The 20,609-nt window shown below is 38.7% G+C and overlaps 1 protein-coding gene across 3 annotated transcripts in view; it reads left to right on the top strand.

Annotated features, from left to right (window-relative positions):
• LOC122809736 (capping protein, Arp2/3 and myosin-I linker protein 2-like) overlaps positions 1 to 20,609 on the top strand; it is a 1,549,910-nt gene that overhangs the window by 515,550 nt on the left and 1,013,751 nt on the right. For all 3 annotated transcript variants that reach the window (XM_044081444.1, XM_044081445.1, XM_044081446.1), the window contains exon 4: positions 1,145 to 1,215. In XM_044081444.1, coding sequence (XP_043937379.1) covers positions 1,145 to 1,215 — 71 coding nt within the window. The remainder of the gene's footprint in view (positions 1 to 1,144; positions 1,216 to 20,609) is intronic.

Here is a 20,609-nt window from a genome sequence, read left to right as displayed (position 1 = left end):
GCATTGCAATGATAGAGAAAAAAGCCATGAGCACAAAGTTTAGACAATATCTGATTGTGGTTGAGAATAAAACCTTTGAAAAGTTCAGAAAGTAGGCACCAGTAATATGACGTGCATAAGTATTATTCATCTTAGTTTCTACGATTAATAAGAACAAACAGAGCACCATGTTTTTTTACAAAAAACATGTTACGTATCACTTAATGGACAGAAGTCATCAACATACCTGGGTAATCTGTAAGAAAAGAAACCATTTCAAGATTTTATAAAAAAAAAATTGGGAGGAAAGAGACACTGTGGAAATCACTGACGTTGTCTGTAAACATGTCTGAAGTGATCTATAAACTTGTCTTTGCACTGTAGTGTAGTAGTGACAGTATTATGGATTGGAGGGTCAGTGTTCTTTCTCTCAAAAATCTGTTGGTGATCATAAGGATAGGTTTAGCTCTAATGCCATTTTGTACGTATTGGCTCAGAATAACTTTTGCTTGTTTTTATGAAGCTCCATTGATGGAATGTCTGTTTGTATGCAACAGCATGAACATATTTATTGGTGTGTGTGTGTGTGTGTGTGTGTGTGTGTGTGTGTGTGTGTGTGTGTGTGTGTGTGCGCGCTCATGCAAGCACTCATATTTGTGAAGGTTAGCTCCAGTAACCTCAATGAACTTTCAATATTTGAACTGTACGAAGTGGTATTCTGCATTTTTTCATTAACCAAAATATACAAGATCAGTGTGTATATAAAATGGCTGGTATTCTGGTCAACAAAGACAGTTAGGGACAGTTAAATGATGTTGCTTCCTGCTAGACAGCTGTGTAACAGAAGATAGCCTGGCCTAATTTTTCATTTCTGTTTAAGTACCCTCTTTGTTTACAGTTACATGAGATGGAGTGCTCTGTAGGGGGTCTGCTTTAGACGAAACCATGGTGCACTTTGATCTAATCCAGTTCATTATCTTTATCTCAACCTAATGATAGCTCACCTGTAGTTCCCCTATAAAAAGGGATCAACAACCAAACAAATTGCTTCAGTCTATGAAACATTCAAAATGTTACGTTCTTTTATAGTTCACAGTGCTTGATATATACCCTTTGATTGCACAAGGAATCATTTTGATCTTGTAGTTTGTATTTCTGCACACAGGTGGATTTTCAGAAACATATGCTGCTTTGTGTGATTATAATGGATTCCCCTGTCGAGACGAAATTCAGTGGGTAAGCCTATGCAATGTTCCTATTCTGTTTTTCTGCTGTGCAAAAAACATATTTGTTTATCTACATGTCTAAATGTGAAAAGGGTAAAAAAAACTGATATCTCTTAAGATGTTTTGTCTTCGTTTTATTTGGTAGATGATTTTTTTGTGAATTGAAACTAGGGAAGACTCTCAAAGCATGGAGAAAAGAAAAAAAGTTGTACTCATTTGAATTACAATCGAAGATTTGCAGAAAATGAGTTCAGCATCAGTGCACAAATGAAAGTGAAATTGTAGAAAGTGAAACTCAGCACATACATCTGATGATTTGCACCTGCTTCAGTGGGTGTCCGACTAGGAGTTAATAAAATGCAGTAAAGGTAGTTGGTGAGGCAATAAAGCATCCTACAACACCCATTGCTGTATTTTATGCTATGAAATGGAAAATGGTGAAAATGCTTGTTGAATCACAATGCCAGCAGTCCAGTAGTCAGAGTGTTGGTTATAAACTGAGACAGTTGTCTGTTCTTTTTTTGTGATTTCTAAAAAAATACAACAGAACTCCTCAGAAACAAAGAAAGAGGAAAAATGAAGCAAGCACATTAGGTAGGATGACAGATTTTAATGGTAGATTAATTCCATTCCTCATCCACCTTTCTATGTATTAATAAATTGCAGATCTTACCATTCCTGCAGCTTATTTTACCCTCCTTCATAAGATATATGTTATGCCTGCTTCACGCATTCTGAAATCAGTTATTTATTTCAAACTACAGCTTCTACTGGAAGAATATTGCCAGTTTTCTGATACTAGCAACACTTAGTCACATTACATACTTCACCTGTACCCAATACTAAAAGAAACCTAAATGGTAAGTGAGTTGTGGAATGTGTATCACGTCTAGCTCTACTAACCTGTCCCAAATTAAGCCATGATTCAGTTTATAATATAAAGGTGAGCAACTGTTATTATTCTCTATCATTTGGATGGACTCCTATTTCACTGGGGTGTATATTACGTTATCGAACTTTAAGTTCGAATGTCATATGGTCGACACCATATGATCGAACTTTTAAAAGTTTGAATGTTTCAATGGAGATCTCTGTACAGTGCGGAATGGGAAGATTTCCCTTTCTTGCACTGTAGTGCGATCTCGGAGTTGGTATATTTAAAGAGCATGGAGTTTTGGGGGTGCACGGAGGCTTGCCCACCTGTTTAACATGGTCAGGTAGGTTTTTTCTGTTGTTTATTTTTTTTAAGCTTTTTGAACTTTTAAAAGTTTGATCATATGGCTTCAACAATATGACGTTCGAACTTTTAAAAGTTTGATAACATAATATACACCCATTTCACTGTAGCTTGTCAGGGTCCTAGTGAACTCAGTTGTTGGATATCTTTAGAGGAACATATCTGTTTAGAACAGTTGCTAAGTTGTCTGTAGTATGGAGTTTACCGACAAGTCTGCGTCCAACACTGTTTAGACAGAGAACTCGTATCAGTGAGCATAGCTTGATAGCATCTTCCTAGCAGGTTTTCTAAGAATATGGAGGTACTTTGACTTGACCTTCATTGCTTACTCACTAAATAAGAGGATCATAGTTGCCAGGGAGCTCTGGACATAGCCATATGTTGGTACGAATAATTTAGGGGGGGGTAACTTCAATGGGCATAACCCTGCACTGACATGTTAGAGGTAGGAGGTATACAAATTGCAGAGAGAGCCTTACAGTGACATTCAACCAGTAGGGTACATCAGGAATGTAGAAAACCATCAAGAGCTCTCTGTTCATGACAGCTAATTTATTTAATAGCAGCAAGTGATGCCGCACAAATGTTTTTACTAAAATCACTTCATCAGAATGGCTATAGCCCTGTACTGACATCATATGGGAGTTATACATTCATACCAACATGGGGGAATCAGCAGTGGACATACACACCTGCACTGACATTTTGCACATCGGAGGTTTTCCATACTGGATATAGCAATGCAGTGGTTTTAATTGGGATAAGTGGGAAGTCGGTTTACTAGGTCACTCAGGATAGAGTGCTAGAGACAGAATAATGCAGCACCAGAGTTTCATAAATATGCTGAATACCTGCTGTAATTGATCTCACAATTATGAGAGTGTAATAGCAAATGTAGGGAACATATCTTAAGACTAAAATTGCAGTATTTTTGAATGTGCTTCATACTCTGAGGTATGCCACTCTGAGTTAGTTTACATAGGAAGCAGAAGTGTAGGGGACATGGCACCCCGACTTCAGGAGGCAAAAAACAATTTATTTCACAACACATTTCAGAATTCTATTTATTGGAACTGGAATTGTACTTTATTTTTCACACCTTAGGGGGACACAGTATTGGGTTTCACATTTCTGTATGCGTACATGTGTGTGTAAACTGAATATGTGGTTTACTGTGTAATAAATGAAATATTTTGTATTGTAGGTTTAGCAAACAAGTTTTAGGGTGACTGCTAACCTATGAACTACTTATGAACTATGATGAAGCTAAAAACTCTGAACAAGAGTTCCTGATTGCTATAATACAAGGAATTCAGTTTATTACACAAACCAGACCACCATGTATTCCGTGTATCTTTTTTCTGCAATTGTTTAAAACTGCATTACTATTTCATTTTCATTTCACTGCACTGTGTTAATTATGCAAGTTGTTTAAGAACAGAGCTTCTGCTAGTTGCCACGGATTTTTGACAGCAGTATGTAGTAGGTAGCTTTCAGCTCTAGTTCTGAAGCACTGTTTAATCATTTTTTACAGTAGTGTCAATTCTGTTTTTGATATATTTTAGTGATTTTTATGAGGGCAATATTAAGATGTGGGTACTTTATAATTTGTTCTTAGTTTAATCTTAATGTAGATAGCTCAACTGTTTTATAGTTTTATTTTAGTTTAATCTTAGTTTAAGCTGCTAATTGAATAAAGTCCATCTTGCTGATAATTCTATTTTCTACTTGTGGCCAACATGTTATTCTATTTTTGTTGTTTTGTTTTATTTTGATCTTTTCTTTTTATGTATTTATTGCACTGAAATAATTAGAAATTTCTTTTATTTTTTTGCATTCTTTTGGGATTTTGTGCAAGTCCTGAAAAAAGTTATTTACTTATTTATTTACTGCACCGAAATAATTATAATTTTTTTTTTTTTTTTTGCATTCTTTTGGGATTTTGTGCAAGTCCTGAAAAAAAGGAAAGTAAACTCCAGTTAATAAATAAACTTAAAACTCTAGCCTTCAATTAAAACCTTAAAAATAAGCCTGAAATTAAAACTTAAAATAAATAAAAACCTGCCTTTCTTCAAGAAGATTCCAACCCTTTAAAAAGACAAAATCAAAGCTGCAAGTTGAGTAGCTGACCTCAGTGTGAGAGTAATCATCAGTGTGGAGTTTTTTGTTTGTTCCAGAATTGCTGCAATCACTTAAACTTTCACCATTCACTAAGAGTTAACAGTCACCTAAAACTAAAAAAAAGTAAATACTTAGTTTTAAAACATAAAAATAAAAATCAAGTAGATTTTGTCATTGAAAATATTCAGTTTTATTCAGATGGTGATGATGATGATGGATATGTGTTCTTTTGAAAGCACTTTATTTGAGAAAAATAAATACCTATGAAAAACAACAGGTCATAAATCAAGATAAAAATTCAGAATATTGAGATAAGACGATAGGGTGAGCTATGATAGGCTAGCCACTAGGAATATTCAACAACTAATTAAACTAAAACAATAAAATGGACCTCTGTTTCCACCATGTAAAACAAGTTAACTGAAAATACTGAGGACACGACAAAATATAAATCCAACCAAGTAATACCAGGAAGGCACTTGAAGCAGTTTGTACTGCACACTGTTTAATCACATTAAGGGCTTTCATCCACCAAGTGTTTAGATTTCATCAGAATAACATCAAAACAGACAAAGTCAGCTTAAATGAAATTAAAAATCACACGACTTAATCACTTTAAGTCCAATTACACATTTAAAAGACCCCAACTTTTAAAATCCATAAAGTTTTTTTTTACACATCAATACAAAATGTTGACCCTGACACTGGGTTGAATAAAAACAATTATTCTAAACAGTAATATGACATAAAAAACATTATATAGCAAACATAGATTTTATTTTAGAAAATTAGACAAAGATACAGTCTCAAATATTGGATAAGAACACAGGAACAGGATGAGGTGTGGTAAAAGAAGATATGTAAACCAAAAAATAGCAATAAATACACGGCTGAGTACTGAAAAATGTTTATTCAAAATAAAATAAAAAGTTAAAAGTAAGTGCTTTTGCGATTACATCGCTTCATCAGACTGAAAACTGAATGAAACAGCACTCAATTTAAAATGAGACTAACCAATGAATTTCTAAAATCAATTAAGCCTTTTAGAATAAAAGGTATAGTCACAGGAAAAAACTGCACACAAGTTCATTCAGAAAGCGCTTACTTTTAACATTTTATTTTATTTTGAATAAACATTTTTCTGTACTCAGCCATGTTAATGTAGTATTTGTTGTTATTTTTTGGTTAAAGGTACAGTCTCATTGAGTCCAGGTTTATTTTCAGCATTATATCTTAGCTGCCATTTTAATTCCTGGTACTCTAAATACACTGTCAATAGGTATGAACATAAAGGTATGAGCTGGAAAATCTTCGACGTGCCTATACAAAGCATTATGGTAGTCCTTTTTGGAAATATCATACCAGTGTTGGTAAATTCTGTTTTTCAGATACCTGACAGTTTTACCAATATGGTAAGGCTAGATCTATTTTGCATAGTGCAACATTCATCTTGTTTCTTGACACCTCCTCATATGCTTCCATATAAAGTACTGAAATCATTCTACTAATGTAATAATTTGTGCCCATGACAACAAACCCTTCTCCCTTATCCGGCTTCATGACCCGGATAATTTGATTACTAGAAATTTCAGTCAGTAGCTTCCATTCATCCCTATTCAAATTGATAGAATGAGAATGTGGACTAGATATTACATTTTTAATTTCCACTTCACAAAGTCTCTCAAATATGTTAGGATTCGGGGTGGGGGGTTATAAGTACTTGGTCTTTTAGCACTATTTCCTTCCAAAAGCCCATTGTTGTCATCAAATAAAAAAAATTTAAACTGAGTTTCCTTGTGTAAGATTTAAGCTGAATCAATACATTATCAATTTTGGCCCTTTGCATAGGGACAAAGTTAAGTCCCTTTTGAAACAAATTACCTCATTCTTCAGTGACTTGTACATTTTGAAGTTTGTCATAGAGTTACTTACAATGTTGCACACTGATACTGTGGACTCTACCAGTTCCTTCCTCTCCTTGAGCCTCTCTCCCTCCCCCTGTGGGCATAGGTGATAGAGGCATAACTGGGCTTGGGGTTCGCTCTCGAGTTCATGTAATTCACCCCCTTCTGGTTCACCAATCTCTCTGATCTCCTCAGGGGGAGTTGTTCTAAAGGGGCCTCTTCAAACTGGGTCTGTCCCCCCCCATTGTTAACCATAGCTCCATTACCATCAAAGTTGCTTTGCCAGTTGTTACCTATGTAAAAACTGGGGGAGTTTGGATATGCATTCACATTTCATATTCTTGTCTGTCCCTTAAAATTTTTTTAGCCTTTTTGGCTCTCAAATCACATATCAATTGATCAACCTTACAAAACAAAGCTTTGTATTCATCTGCTCTGGACTCGAACAATAAATCTGACTTTAATGACTGGTTAATTGCATCTATAGCAGTATTAAGACAAACTATCTTCCTATCATTTTCTCATATAAGTACCTCAAGTAGCTCACATCCATGTTTGTTAAATAAAAAAATAAACTCATGATGTAAATCTGAGTCCCGGACAAGGCCTGAGGGATATTTCCATGTACGGAGTCCTTTTGGAATTCTTTCTGCCATTAAACACTCCTTAGGTACTGGTTTTCGAGTAGCAACTTTTGAAATTTTGTCACTTGATCTTTTAGTGTTTTTAGTTTCTTATCGACAGTCCCAAAGTCCGTTGTTCTTGCCTCTTTGTTGAGTGGAAATTCCACTCCTTATTTAAGCCATTCATCAATGTTGAAGCTACTTGAAAGTTCACATCTTACACCAGAATGTGCAGTTGCAGCCGACCCACGCCCATTGATAACATCACTGTTTCTGGGCAGATTACCAGTTCTCTGCCCAGGAGTTATTTCGTTGGATATTGTACTGTCTCTATCCAAAGAAAATAAATCAAGCTGACTGTTTGCAGGACTGGCACTCGGGTTAGCTTGATTTGTGCTGGCACTCAGAACAGAAGTCATCTGTTGTGAAAGTCTTTCCACCAAAGCAGTCAAATTACCAACGGATTCAAAAAGCAAGTCAGTCTGTTTCTCTGCAGTACTACTAGCTCACATAGTGCTTTCCAACTGAAAACACTGGTAGTGAAAAAGTATCTTCAATTAGCAAGATCGATGTTGTAGGTCAGACCCTTATGAAAACCAGAGCCAGAGTATGCATTTGAATCCTAAAGCAAAATATTATAATACATCTTGTGTTCAAAATATAGTATCAACAACCCCCAAGTCTACAAGACAAGAAATTACTTAAAACAGGAATATATACCCAGGATCCAAATGATAGACCAATAAAATAACACATCCACGTGAATACCCCCCAACATTAGGAATACCAGCCATATCAATCCACAAAAATAAAACTGAAAATGAAAAATAAAAATCAACCTAAAAACTCAGTCCCAAACCTCAAGACCAAGTGAACAGGTAATAAAGAAAGAAACAAACCTCTAGCATAGGATCAGACCTAACAGTACAAGTCCCATCACTTTGAAGGTGAATTCTGAAATTCACTATTATACCTTTAAAGGATTTCCCTCTTCACCTTGCCCCAGTGCCAGAATTAGTATATGTTCACCCTGATCATATTTAGTCTCACTTTTCCAGGGGTCAGACTTATGGCCCTTATGTTCTTTCAGTAGACCCCCATATGCCATATCTTTCATTCCTTGCAGTAGCCCAGTCTTCATGATCTGTACCCCCTTACCCTCTCCTAATCTTACTTTCCTTACCAGGCTGGTCAGGCGTGGTCATATCCTGCCTTCTCAGCTCAGTGTCATCTCTTTTGTTTGTTTTAATGAACACTGAAGAAATGTGTTTAAAATTTTTCGCATTCTTCTTGTTATCCTCAGGTCTTTGCACTTCCTGTGGTTCACTGTTTCCTACATCTCATTAATAACCTAATATTTTATGTATTATGTTCATAATATCACCTAAATATGGCAGTATTTCTTTTCTTTCTGTGCCATGTTCATTTTGCCTTCTTGTTGCATTTCATTTTTCTCCATGTATCCCTTCCACTTCTTTCCAGTGACTGTATTTCCTTTACTTTCCAATAAACTAAACCAATTTTCCTTTTTTTCTTTCCTTGTATCAATTACCCTTTTAATACTTTTACAACAGCTCTGCGAATTGCTCTTTATTTTTTGGACCTTCTCCATTCCTTTGCGCCTATGCTGCCGTCCCAATTTTTTGTTTATGGAGATTCCTATTCTGGCATGATCTTCCCTTGAATAATCTTAGACCCAGGGGGTCCTCACCCCTCCTCACTCATCTGTTTTGCTGATCTCAACTATGTGGCCACTACCAGCTATTGGACAGCTGATATTTGAGCAGCTGTCACATCAACTCCCACTCACAGCACAAGATCGAGGATTCCTCATTTCCTGGTTTCATGCGGTACTTCTAATCGCATTATTCTTTGTGAAATGCTGTTTTGTTCAATCTGTTTTGTGTTCACTTTTTGAGTGATGGGATAATCCAGTCTGCTTCTTGCAGATTGCAGGCTCCCATCCTACGTAACCACTTCCTCCCTGTCCATCACTTTTTGTCCTTGACTACATCATCTTTCCCCTTAGGCTTGCATTAGGTGGCCCATAAAAGCTGTCCGCGTGCTAACCTTTTTTCTAGGTCTAAACAGGGTTACTGCTACAAAGCTTACCATTGATTTTTTTTTGCCCTGCCTAGTCTTGATATGCGTAGTCCAGTAAATATTTAGGGATGGGATATTTCCACTGGCCTTGAAAGAGGCTATTGTTATCCCAGCCATTAAAAATAATCTCTGAACCCAAATAACTCGGACAACATTTGCTCAGTCTCTAACTTCCCTTTTTTTGGGAAATATTATCATGAAGATTGCCTTTAACCAGAGACGTATCTTTATGTCAGTCAAGCTTTTGTACTCATTGCAGTACTGAGATCATGCTCATAAGAGTGGTTAATGATGTCATTGCTACTAGAGACCAGCAGCAGCACTATACTGTGTTGGTCCTTCTGGATCTCTCTGAGCATTTGACACCATGGACCACAGCATTTTGATCACATGCTTGAATATTTACTGTGGTATTTCCATTGTGGTTCTAGATTGGTTTACTTCATACCTGTCTGGTCATACTCACAATATCAGCTCAGGACTTCATTCTGCTTTGCACCATCTTGACTGTGAGTACTCCAGGGTTCTACTTTAGGCCTTTTAGATCCTTTATTAGTCATGGTGCGTGCGCTTCAGTTAGGAGCCATTTTAAGGAAAAGGGGCTTAACATACCATAGCTATGCTGACAGCACTTGATCTGTTTCTCCTTAGCTCAATATGATATGAGCATTTCTTCCCTGGCTGATTATCTAGAAACCATATACTGATAGTAGTCCACTCAGCTTGGTTGCAGAAGCTGCTGGAAGGATGTCAGTGTTGACAACAAACTGCCTTAGGCTTCACTCTGTATTTTCTGTGTGGGTTTACTCCAATAGCCTTTTCTTCTTATAAAGATATCCACAAGGCAGTGGAGCCATCACCCTAAGGCCATATTACAGATTTGAAGTCAGAGTTACCTTCTCTTAGATGAACTGCCTGACAAGGCTAATGAGCTCCATCTGCATGGGTTTGAAATCAGAGTTTTCCTTCTCCTAGGCTGGCTGCCAACCAAGGCTAATGAGCACAGCCTGCCCACCCAGTTATACAGCCAGGCACTCAGTTGCACCACACAGCAGGCTCTGTAAAAAACATGGGGCCCCAAACTTAGGTGCTGCTTTGGGCACAGTAGTGTGGGAAAGGCCATATGCAGGGACCTCCTGTCTGGCAAACTCGACAGTAGTCTCACAGCAATCACTACACCTGTAAAGGAGAGGCTATGGAAGAAGCTTCACTTTCCTTTAATAAGCAGGACATCCAGGTCAGATCTCAAACCTCCCAGCTGGAAATTCTGCTTGTTAAAGGAAAGGAAAGTGTCTTCCATAGCCTCTCCTTTCTAGGTGTATTGATCACTGTGGGATTACTGTATGGCCTTTGAGCAAAGACCAAGGTGAGGACACTACTGATCAGAGAGTTGTTGTTTGCAGATGATGTAGCCCTGACTGCTCACACATAACCTCCTTTGCTGGTGCTTGCAAAGAGTTCGGCCTCACAATCAGTCTCAAGAAGACCAATATCATGGGGCAGGATATCAGCAGTACCACCCGCAACTTCATCGGTGATCACACTCTCAAGGTAGTAAAGTACCTGGGCTCCACCATTGCCAGTAACCTCTCCCTGGACACTGAGCTGAATACCTGGATTGGTAAGGCAGTAACAGCAATGACACTTCTAACAGTGAGGGACTGATCCAACTCCAAATTGACAATCAGTACCAAGATAAAGGTGTAGCAAGCATGTGTGCTTAGGATGCTGCTCTATGGTAGTGAAATATGGCCCCTGTACTCCTGCGAAGATTGCAGGCTCAACATGTTTTATCTACACTGCCTCAGAAGGATCCTGGGCATCACTTGGCAGGACCACATTCCAAACAAGAACATCCTCGATTAGGCAGGGATATTAAGTATGTTTTCCCTGCTTTCCCAAAGACGCTTGTGCTAGCTTAGTCATGTCAGACGTATGCAGGATGGTCAGATTCCCAAAGACCTTCTGTATGGCAAGCTTACCATCACCTCTAGACCAATAGGAAAGCCCGTTCTGCACTTCAAATATGTCTGCAAGTGTGAGATGAAGACACGCAACATCAGTCCCATGTATACTGTTAGCAAAGGCATCCTCCTACAAACAAACACACAGAGAAACACACATTTAGATGCCCAAGTACATAGAAACACTTCAGCAGGTAATTCCAGGGGATTATATATATATATATATATATATATATATATATATATATATATATTATTATATATTTTATATATACATATATATATATATATATATATATATATATATATATATATACACACATATATATATAGAGAGAGAGAAAGAAAGAGAAGCTACACACACACACAGGGCCGGATTCACGATGGCTTGCACGGAGTCTAAGAGTAGAGTAAAACTCCATGCAGCCATCATGTCCGACAAGCGATCCAGGAACAGCCTGTAGGGGTGTGTAAGAGAGCTCCTAAAACGGCTCTTACATGGACAGGGCTGAGACATGCAAATCACCTCAATTGCAGGTGAAAGCCATGCAAATGAGGTAGATTTGCGATTCAGGAAACCTGAACCTGTCCGAGTAAGAGCAGTGTTATTTGCAGAAATGTATTCAGTTGACTTTACTACTTGGAGACTGGCAGTCAAGCCAGGTAGCCAGACGAGCAAGAAGAAGAGAGAGGAATTGTGGTAGGAGAAGTGAGAGTGCAGACAGCAGAGAACAGCTGTGGTATCTACACAGCCAGGCATCAATTACATCTGCACAAACTGTAATAGAGTCTGCTCGTCAAAATTTGAACTTTATAGTCACAGCAGGCACTCGTTTTTAACCATTGGCAGATTTTGTGATGCGACTCTATTGTCTTTCGAGACAGAGAAAGGCCAACATAGCTATCCACTAATTGTTTAAAACTGAACACCACTAAGGCAGAAACCTCAGCAGTATATGAAACCTTAAGAAATTTGTCTGCTCTACTTCTGCCTAATTATAGTATGTTTTGTGGTAACAAGCATGAATTTGTTAATAAAGTGCATAACCTTGGTGTCATTCTAGACTTGTGGATAATACTTTGGGACCCAGTGTTGGTTGTAAAGTCTTCCTGTTTCCATTTGCAAAACATATCCAGGATAAAGTACTTGATATCTCAAGCTGATCTCTTAGTGGTTGTTCATTCCTTGTATTTTCTACATTGAGCAGATGGCATACAACATTGCAGTTAGCATACTGTATCTCATTAGAAGCACCTTAGCCCCATTTTGTGCAGCCTTCATTTGTTTCCTATTGATTACAGGATCATCTGTAAGATCCAAGTGTCAGTTTACTTGTCAACTCACAACCTGGATTTCTTATCTGAAAAAAACTTGTTGAACCTTGCTGCCCTGTATGGGTTTTGTGGTCTGCTTCTGAGGGGATGCCAGCAATTCCACAAGTCTGTCTACAGATTTCTAGGTATCATGCACTTTCTTCAGACAAACCCCTCACCTGTAGAACCTGCTACCATGGTAGCTGTGGGAGTGCCAGTCATTGCCCAGCTTCAAATGGGCAGTTAGTCATTATGTTTTTTGATATTGCTTTCAGCAATATGGTATAAATAGTAATAGTTATTTCTTATGTTGCGTATCAGGGTTGGGAGGGTGGCCTAATGGTTAAGGTGTTTGCCTTGCAAGCATAAGGTTCAGGGTTTGTGTCTCACAAAGGATAATTGGCTAGGCTTAAAATGGCTCGCAAGGGCAGTTAGCTTAGTACTTATCTGTAAACCTGTAAACCTGTAATCAGTATATGTTACTTGTATTTTTTTTGTTATACATGTTTTATATAACCACACCTAAATAAAACTGAACTTGAATTGAAGCTTGAACTCCTTCTTGATATCAGCCTTTCTGCTGCACTATATTGCCTCATTGTCTATTGTCTCCCCTAGCCAGTCCCTTATCAAAATTGCCAACTTCTCACTTACATGCCTCTCAACTTCTTGGTGCTAGAAATCTGGACAAAGCCTGACAAAATGAGGGGATAGAGGGCCAAAAATAGAGACAGATTCTAAATATTGCTCTTATAAACTTAGAAATTTGCTGGAATAACAGGGTTTGTGTTAATATGCATTTTTTGAAGGATTTGAAGTCTGAAACTCAAATGTATATTATTTAGGGATGTCAATCCTCAGTTTATTCCAGTGATTTGCTAGAAAATCGCAAATTTTATGAGACAGAGATAATATCATACGTATGACAACAACAAGGACACCAAACAAACATACACACATGCAGTATCATTTGGGCATTATCCACCATTTGGAGACGGCAGTGTTTGCTTTAATTCACTACAGTTATTGACAGTGTGGAACACTTCCAGTAACAAGCTAGATTAACATGCAATAAGAATTTTTTCACTAATGATTGACGCATGTGCACACGATGGTTATTATGAAGTAGTAAGGCGGTCTCCGAAGTGCTGATAAATTGTTACGCTCTTGAAGGATACAGAAAAAACATCCCACACTCTTAGACTCCATTAGAAAGATGACTTTGTAAATTGGGCTGAGTGTGAGGGAAGCAGCTGGAAAGGTTTGATGAGTTTTCTGAAGTGTAAAATAAAAGAGAATGGTTTAATACCAGCTTATCGTATGACTGTCCATCAGGAACAGATTCTGAAAATGTAGGAGCATGAGGAAGGGACACAAGCCACGGTGGTGCAGCGGTTAGCATTGTCACCTCACAGCAAGAGGTTCTCCCGTTCGATTCTCGGCTGGAGCACCTTCTGTGTGGAGTCTGCATATCCTCCCCGTGGTCGAGTGACATTAAAAACATGCAGGTAGGTGTGAGCGTGAATGGGTGGGCCTTTGTTGAATGTTGGGCGTCGGGCTGGCAACTCGGCATGGTAAAAATTCACTGCCAATCATGAGCGGACCGGAGTTCCACTTTGGCGACCCCTAACTGGGAAAAGCCGAAAGTCTTAGGAGCATGAGGAAGTGCCATGCCCAGCATGAGGAATTGCCATGCCCCTTGTGAGATTAATACCAGCTGAACTCTACCAAAGGTCATGCCCCACCCTGAAGGCTTGAACCACAAATTGTGTGATTTTATTTAGCATTACTTGTTGTCTGTTACAGTAGAAAAATGAGCCCATTGTAATTAGTGGTAGGCCGTATTGGAAAGTAGGAAGCACAATGCCTTTCCATGTAGTCATCCTAGATACATGGGTTAAGAAATATGAGATCCTATTGCAGGTTGCAAGAGACCTATTTATTTGTATTTCTATAAGTATTTATTGAATCTTGAATCATTGCAATATATAAGGTGGCATATATACAAGCATATACAAATCAACATCATTTACAGTCAGATTTTTCAATCCTCAGTTCCAAATTTCTTTTCAAAAGAACAAAAATCTGTCTATTATCTTATTTCCATCCCTTCTTTTTGCTTTGGTGTTATTAATAGACTGCATGGCATCTACTATATTTCCCCTTAACTGGGCAGTTCCCTTCGTATTATTATATTTGACCACACTTTTCCTTTTCTTCCCCATCGGACTTGCCCAATGGTTCCAACACTACCTTGACCCAAATGAGCTTTTCATTTTGTTGGAGAGGTTGAGAGACAGGCATCCCCAGCTAGACAAGAGTCCTACAACCAGTTTGTTCCTGGTAGGGTGCATTATTAGTCCATTCTTTTCCTCCCTGGCAAGAGTCTGTTGGTAAGGAGTAGGCCAGCTTACTGGTGTGGTGGGGAAGACTCCCTTTGCCTATGGGTCATCACCTTCCCTTGTGGTGCCCGCTGAACTCTGTTTCCATGGAGTGTCTCCATATGCTGTCTCACCATATGTGCACACATGGGCACCATGTGCTCACAGTGTCATGCTCCATGAGAGCAATATCCAGTGCTTCTATGGAAGGATAGTTTAAATCTCCCATGATCAGGGAGTGATTTTGCCTGGACTTGCTAGAATCACTTCCTATACAACCAAACACTTTGGTCATGGAAGATATCAATTAGTCTTCCATAGACTGGACAACATACATGAGCCGAAATGTGATCGCCTTGAGGTTTCTGATCTTTGTTAATTCAAATCCTCTGGAACAGCTAGTCCGCACCCATACAAGGGGCTTGATTGTCCTGGATCTGGTACTCACCAACATGGGGGGGGGGGTCACTGCACTACCCCCTGGGTATTGCCCTCCTTGATGAGGTCAGACCTAAAATCTGTCTCATTTAAAATAAAGATTAGACTGGACATGCCCACAAGAGAAAATAAACTGAAAAATTTCTCCAAAGCAAACTTTAGCCTACTAAGCGAGGGTATAAAAAAGTTTCAAACCCCCTGCTATCACAGTCAACAATGACTCCTATGCAGAGGAGCACACAAATGCCCTGTATAGATATTTAAACAAGTGTATAGACTCCTGAAGAAATAGGCCACCCTGGTGGATGGCAAGTATAAATAGGTTATATAACAAAAGGAAGAAACTGTTATCCAAGAACAAAAGAGAACTTTCTCACCAGAGGAAGAATACCATCCACAGCTTGATCAAGCAAATCAGATATCTTGTGAGGTCCTTTAAAGCCAATTATGAGGCTAAATTAGCATCTCTATCTAAAGACAATCATAAGGCTTTCTTTAGCTATGTGCAAAATCTTAAAGGGAATGCCCAACTGATTGTGGACGGTACTATTCACACTGAACCTGAAGAAATTGCCAATCTGCTGGTGGACATATTTGGCACAAATTTCACCCACCTGTCCCCACCAGACACATGCCAAAATTTCCCTGTCATCAGTCCAGTACTTAGCATCTCCAAAGAGCATATCATATCCACCCTCTCCAAGGCCAAATTTGCAGCCTCCATGGGGACCAGTAACATCGCAGGCTGCTTACTTAACAATCTAAAACCAGACCTAGTGGAACCACATGGCACTGTCTTCAACTATAGCTTTAGCAGTAGCTTTTTTTCCAGCAGAGTGGAGAACAACAACACTAATCCCCTTACACAAAGGGGGTCCATCAACCAATCCTGAGAACTATAAACCCATAAGCCTAACCAGCCTTAACTGCAAGGCCATGGAAAGAATCACCATGGACCTTATCCACAAAAAGTACATAGATGACCTCCAAACTCTTGACCTGACCCAGTTTGGCTTCTCTAAGGGCAGGTCTTGTTTAGTAAACCTGGTGGACTTCTTTGAGAATGTCACCAAAGCACTAGATGAGGACAAAGCAGTACATGCTGCCTATCTTGACTTCTCCAATACCTTCGACACATTCCCCCACTCAGGCATCATTGAGAAGCTCTCCCAGCTGGGGATTAACCCATACATCACTAGACGGGTGGCAAACAGGCTCACAGACAAAACGCATGTTGTCAAAGTTGGAGATCCACCTCCACCAGTATACTAGTTGCCAGTGGGCCCTCTACTATTTGGAATCTACTTCTCGAACATCCAAGCGAAAGCAGATGGCCTGTGGCTTACCATGTTTGCAGATGACTGCAAACTATGTGCAATCATTGAGTCCCCCAACGATGTTAACATTTTACAAAAGGGGCTAACACAAACTTAATGATTTTTGCCAGAGTCACGGTCTAAAACTAAACTCAAAAAAGTTCGTCATTATCCCCTTTGACAAAGAAATTGCCCCTGCAAATTACATTGTAGATGGCGCCCCCCCCCCCCCCCAAGCTCAAGCACAGTGGTGAGAGACTTGGGAACACAGGTTGACAGCAATTTAAACTTCAGTCACCATGTCTGCACAGTGGTAAGGAAAGTATTGTACATTGCGCATCGCATAAATAAGGGCATTGCATCCAGGAATAAGAATGTTATAACTCCTCTATATTCAACCCTCATCAGACCACTAATTGAGTACAATGCTCCCTTTTGCATGTACCTACTCAAACACCTGCAACAACTAGAGAGACTACAGAGGTTTCTACCCAAGAAAATTGAGAGTGTCCAATGACTTACACAGAAAGACTGAAGGCCCTGTCTCTGTACTCTGTATCATACAGGCTGCTAAGAGGCAACCTGTGCCTGGCCTACAGAGAGATCTCTGACCTTGCCCTGATGGAAATGCTGCATGTTCGCAAATCAAATGGGACAAGAACCACTCACTCCAGAGATCTCAACTTAGCCTGTGACATAAGCAGAACATGTTGGAGAGACAATTATGTCTCACAGGGATTGCTGCTGCTCTGGAATAAACCTCCACTTCACGTGAAGCAGAACTCCTCAATGGCCTTATTTAAGCAGAAAATTGACAATTGGATGGGAGACCATAAATTCATCCTTGGAGTGGCACCTATATCCCTCATTGACAGGGGCAGTTTGTCCTAATCACTGATTTTCTCTGCTAACAATGACTATCTAACCATGGTCATCTAGGGAACCAGGGTATTACATGCCTAAGTTTGCTAAGGCCCTAGGGCCATTAGCCTAGTAACTACCTATGAAGCTTCTACTAGATGTTACCTACATCTCAAGCCAAAGCCACTTCTCTCCTACAAGTATGAGAGAATCAGAAGTGGCTGCTGTCATCCTCCTCTGCCAGCTTCTACAGAGACCTAAGCTGCTAGTTGACCTCTGGTCATTTATGTCATGGTCAGGGCTTTATTTGACATCACACTTTTTATGTCCATAAACTCACTTTATAACATCCGTCAAAGCATCTGTCCATGAATTAACATTTGACATATAATTAAAGTATTTCACTTTCTGCACATTAATTAGACAGAAGTTAGTGAACTGATAGGAACCTCTGATAATCTCTCTTTCCCTATCATACTGATTTTCATGGTAGTTTTGTTATATCTGGTTATATGTATTGGTTTACTCTTCACTTATCAATAAAATCTAAATCTTCATGTTGCGATGCTCAGGAACAGCAGGTGGTCTCATCAAGCATCCCCTTAAGCCTGGTTTCAGCAGTATAAGTAAACATGCCTGATGCATTTCCCTTGGATAATATAATTATGTAAACACTTGCTGGTATTCACCTTTCTTATATAAAATTTCTCCTTGAAATATACTAGAGACCTTTTTCTGCCAAGTGTTCACTGTCCGTTTTGTAGTACCAGTCTTCAGTTAAAGTAATTTTCTTTCTTTAAGGGAACATTAAGTGCAGACCTATTTTGTCACTTAAACTCAATTGCTTTTTCATTCTCTCACATCATTTCTTTTCATTCATTCTTCTAGTCTGTCATCTTTTTCTCTAACTATAAGTACATCAGAGCAGCTAAGACTCCATGCATTGCAATATATATATATATATATATATATATATATATATATATTTTTTTTTTTTTTTTTTTTTTTTCCTTGGGTCTCTCTGACTATAATGCATTTCTCAACATGGAAGTCAAAATTTACCTTGAGAGCTTTACCTCATGAGATTTACTTTTGTCCACTCTTGGGGTGAATGTCTTGACATCGATGTCTTGAACATTTGTAACAACACGATTATGGTCAAAGACCCAGCCATTATTCACTATAAGACGCAATCCATCCATTTCATGGCAGTACTACATCATTAGTCTTTATAGTCACCTTGAGCAGTTTACCACTCATTCCACATTTACACATATACGGTCATCTTTCATTCTTTCATATTTCTGCAATGACTGTACAGTAAACACCACATCACATTTCCACATCAGCGTTGAATACATACATTTTTAATTATAAACAGTCTCAGTTAAACAGCATAAATTGTTTTTTGATGTTATAATCCCATCTAACACTTAGAAATGCCCAATAATTAGATGCAAGCACACAAACCATTTGGGCTTAAGATCTGTGGTTACCGGGAAACATAATATATAATAAACATACTTCCTCTGGGAAAACTTTGGCTACAAGTAGCAGAATTTTGCCATCTTACAGCTTGATGTCCTTAATCAGTGGTTTGCAGGAATGTGTCACATTATTTTAGTCCCATGGGTATGATTTCCGGGTGGTGTACCGGGATCCAGTACTCTGCATGTACTTGCTCTGAATGTTACTAGTATTTAGATAAGTTATTGATAACATCTTTTGCTTCTGAGGTCTTAAGGCCTGGGTGAGAATGTGTCCCTTGTAAGTAGTGTGAAGTTTGTGGATATTAAAAGTTTTGGTACGAGGACTGATGCGGATGATACTGTGTGCTTACACTTCCCCTGTTTTACTGCATATTAAACATAATTTTGCTCCCCTGCTACTAGCTCCTTATTCTGCTTTTTCGTGGTACCACATGTTTGTTAGATGAATATGTTGCACATACCTCTTTAATATACAGACTACCTTGAAGGGGAGTCCAGTATTTATAACAATGTATTTTGGCTACCAAGAGTATAGCTGGGTTTGACAGAAAATGGGTAAATGGACAGGGGGGATTTCTCTGGAAGATTTGTGAATACACTGCTGGGTAAAGAGGTGTTTTGATATTTGGTGTATAAATATACTCAAAGAGATGCTAATATTATTACCACCAGGTAAGACTGTTTTGATGGATATTCAGTTGCATCCATTTTGGAGGGTAGCAGGGAGAGGAGGTTAGTGGACTTGATCAAGAGGAACAGACAGAAAGATGAGTAAAAAAAGTTAGGAAATAGTAAAAATATCAGCAAAACATGTACAATTAATTTAGAAATGTAAGCCAGACTCTGGAAATAATTCCAGTAAAATTTTGGAGCAAGTGAATCATTTGCTTACTGCTGCAAAAAATGTGACTATAACACTTGGTTCTCTATCATGCTCAGGCACATTAACCATCATTTCAGTTTTCAAAGCTGTTCTTGTCTGATTTTGTACAATGTGTCAGTACAGAGTCATGTTAGTTATGCTCAGTCTGAAACATCTGGTGGATTTTCATTGACTCTGTTACATACCGAAGACATTCTTAATGTCCTTTTGAAGTATCATCCTTGGCCATTTGTTGACCTGGATGGAGTTGGTATTAGAGTTGATAAGCTGAATTGCCACTACTTGTCTAGTCTTTATTTAACATTTTAAAGACTTCTGTTCCGTAAGTAGTACTTCCAGAAGACTGGTGTCATGTTATCAATGTGTGGACTTATGGTACCAGATCCTGAAATGTGCTCTCCAATAATGGCACTAGACTTGTTACTTCAAAGTTGTGATGTAGCTTTAATTTGTACAAAATATCAGCATGCTATAAACATAGTTGTCAGCACAACTTCTTCTCAAAGAATGAGCCAGTGTATTATGGGTGCTTAAAGGTATCTAGGAAAGCTGCACACAGAACTACTATCATTACAGGTCTTCCCCTCCCCGAAAAGGTTTAGCTGATCTTCAGTGGCATTTGCTGATGTAAAGAGAACATAATAAGTGTTTGTGGGACGTTTCTGACCAGTCCCAGTTTATACCTTGTTTGAGAGGATAATTTGTTATAGGTCTGGGCATTCTATCTGTTGCTGACCTAGAAATAAGCTGCAATTCAATTTGCTGTTGT

The sequence above is a fragment of the Protopterus annectens genome, chromosome 8.part0 (assembly GCF_019279795.1).
Source record: "Protopterus annectens isolate FY-2018-M chromosome 8.part0, PAN1.0, whole genome shotgun sequence".
Classification (NCBI taxonomy): domain Eukaryota; kingdom Metazoa; phylum Chordata; order Ceratodontiformes; family Protopteridae; genus Protopterus; species Protopterus annectens.
Note: the sequence above shows the minus strand (reverse complement) of the source record. Positions and strands in the feature narration are given on the sequence as shown.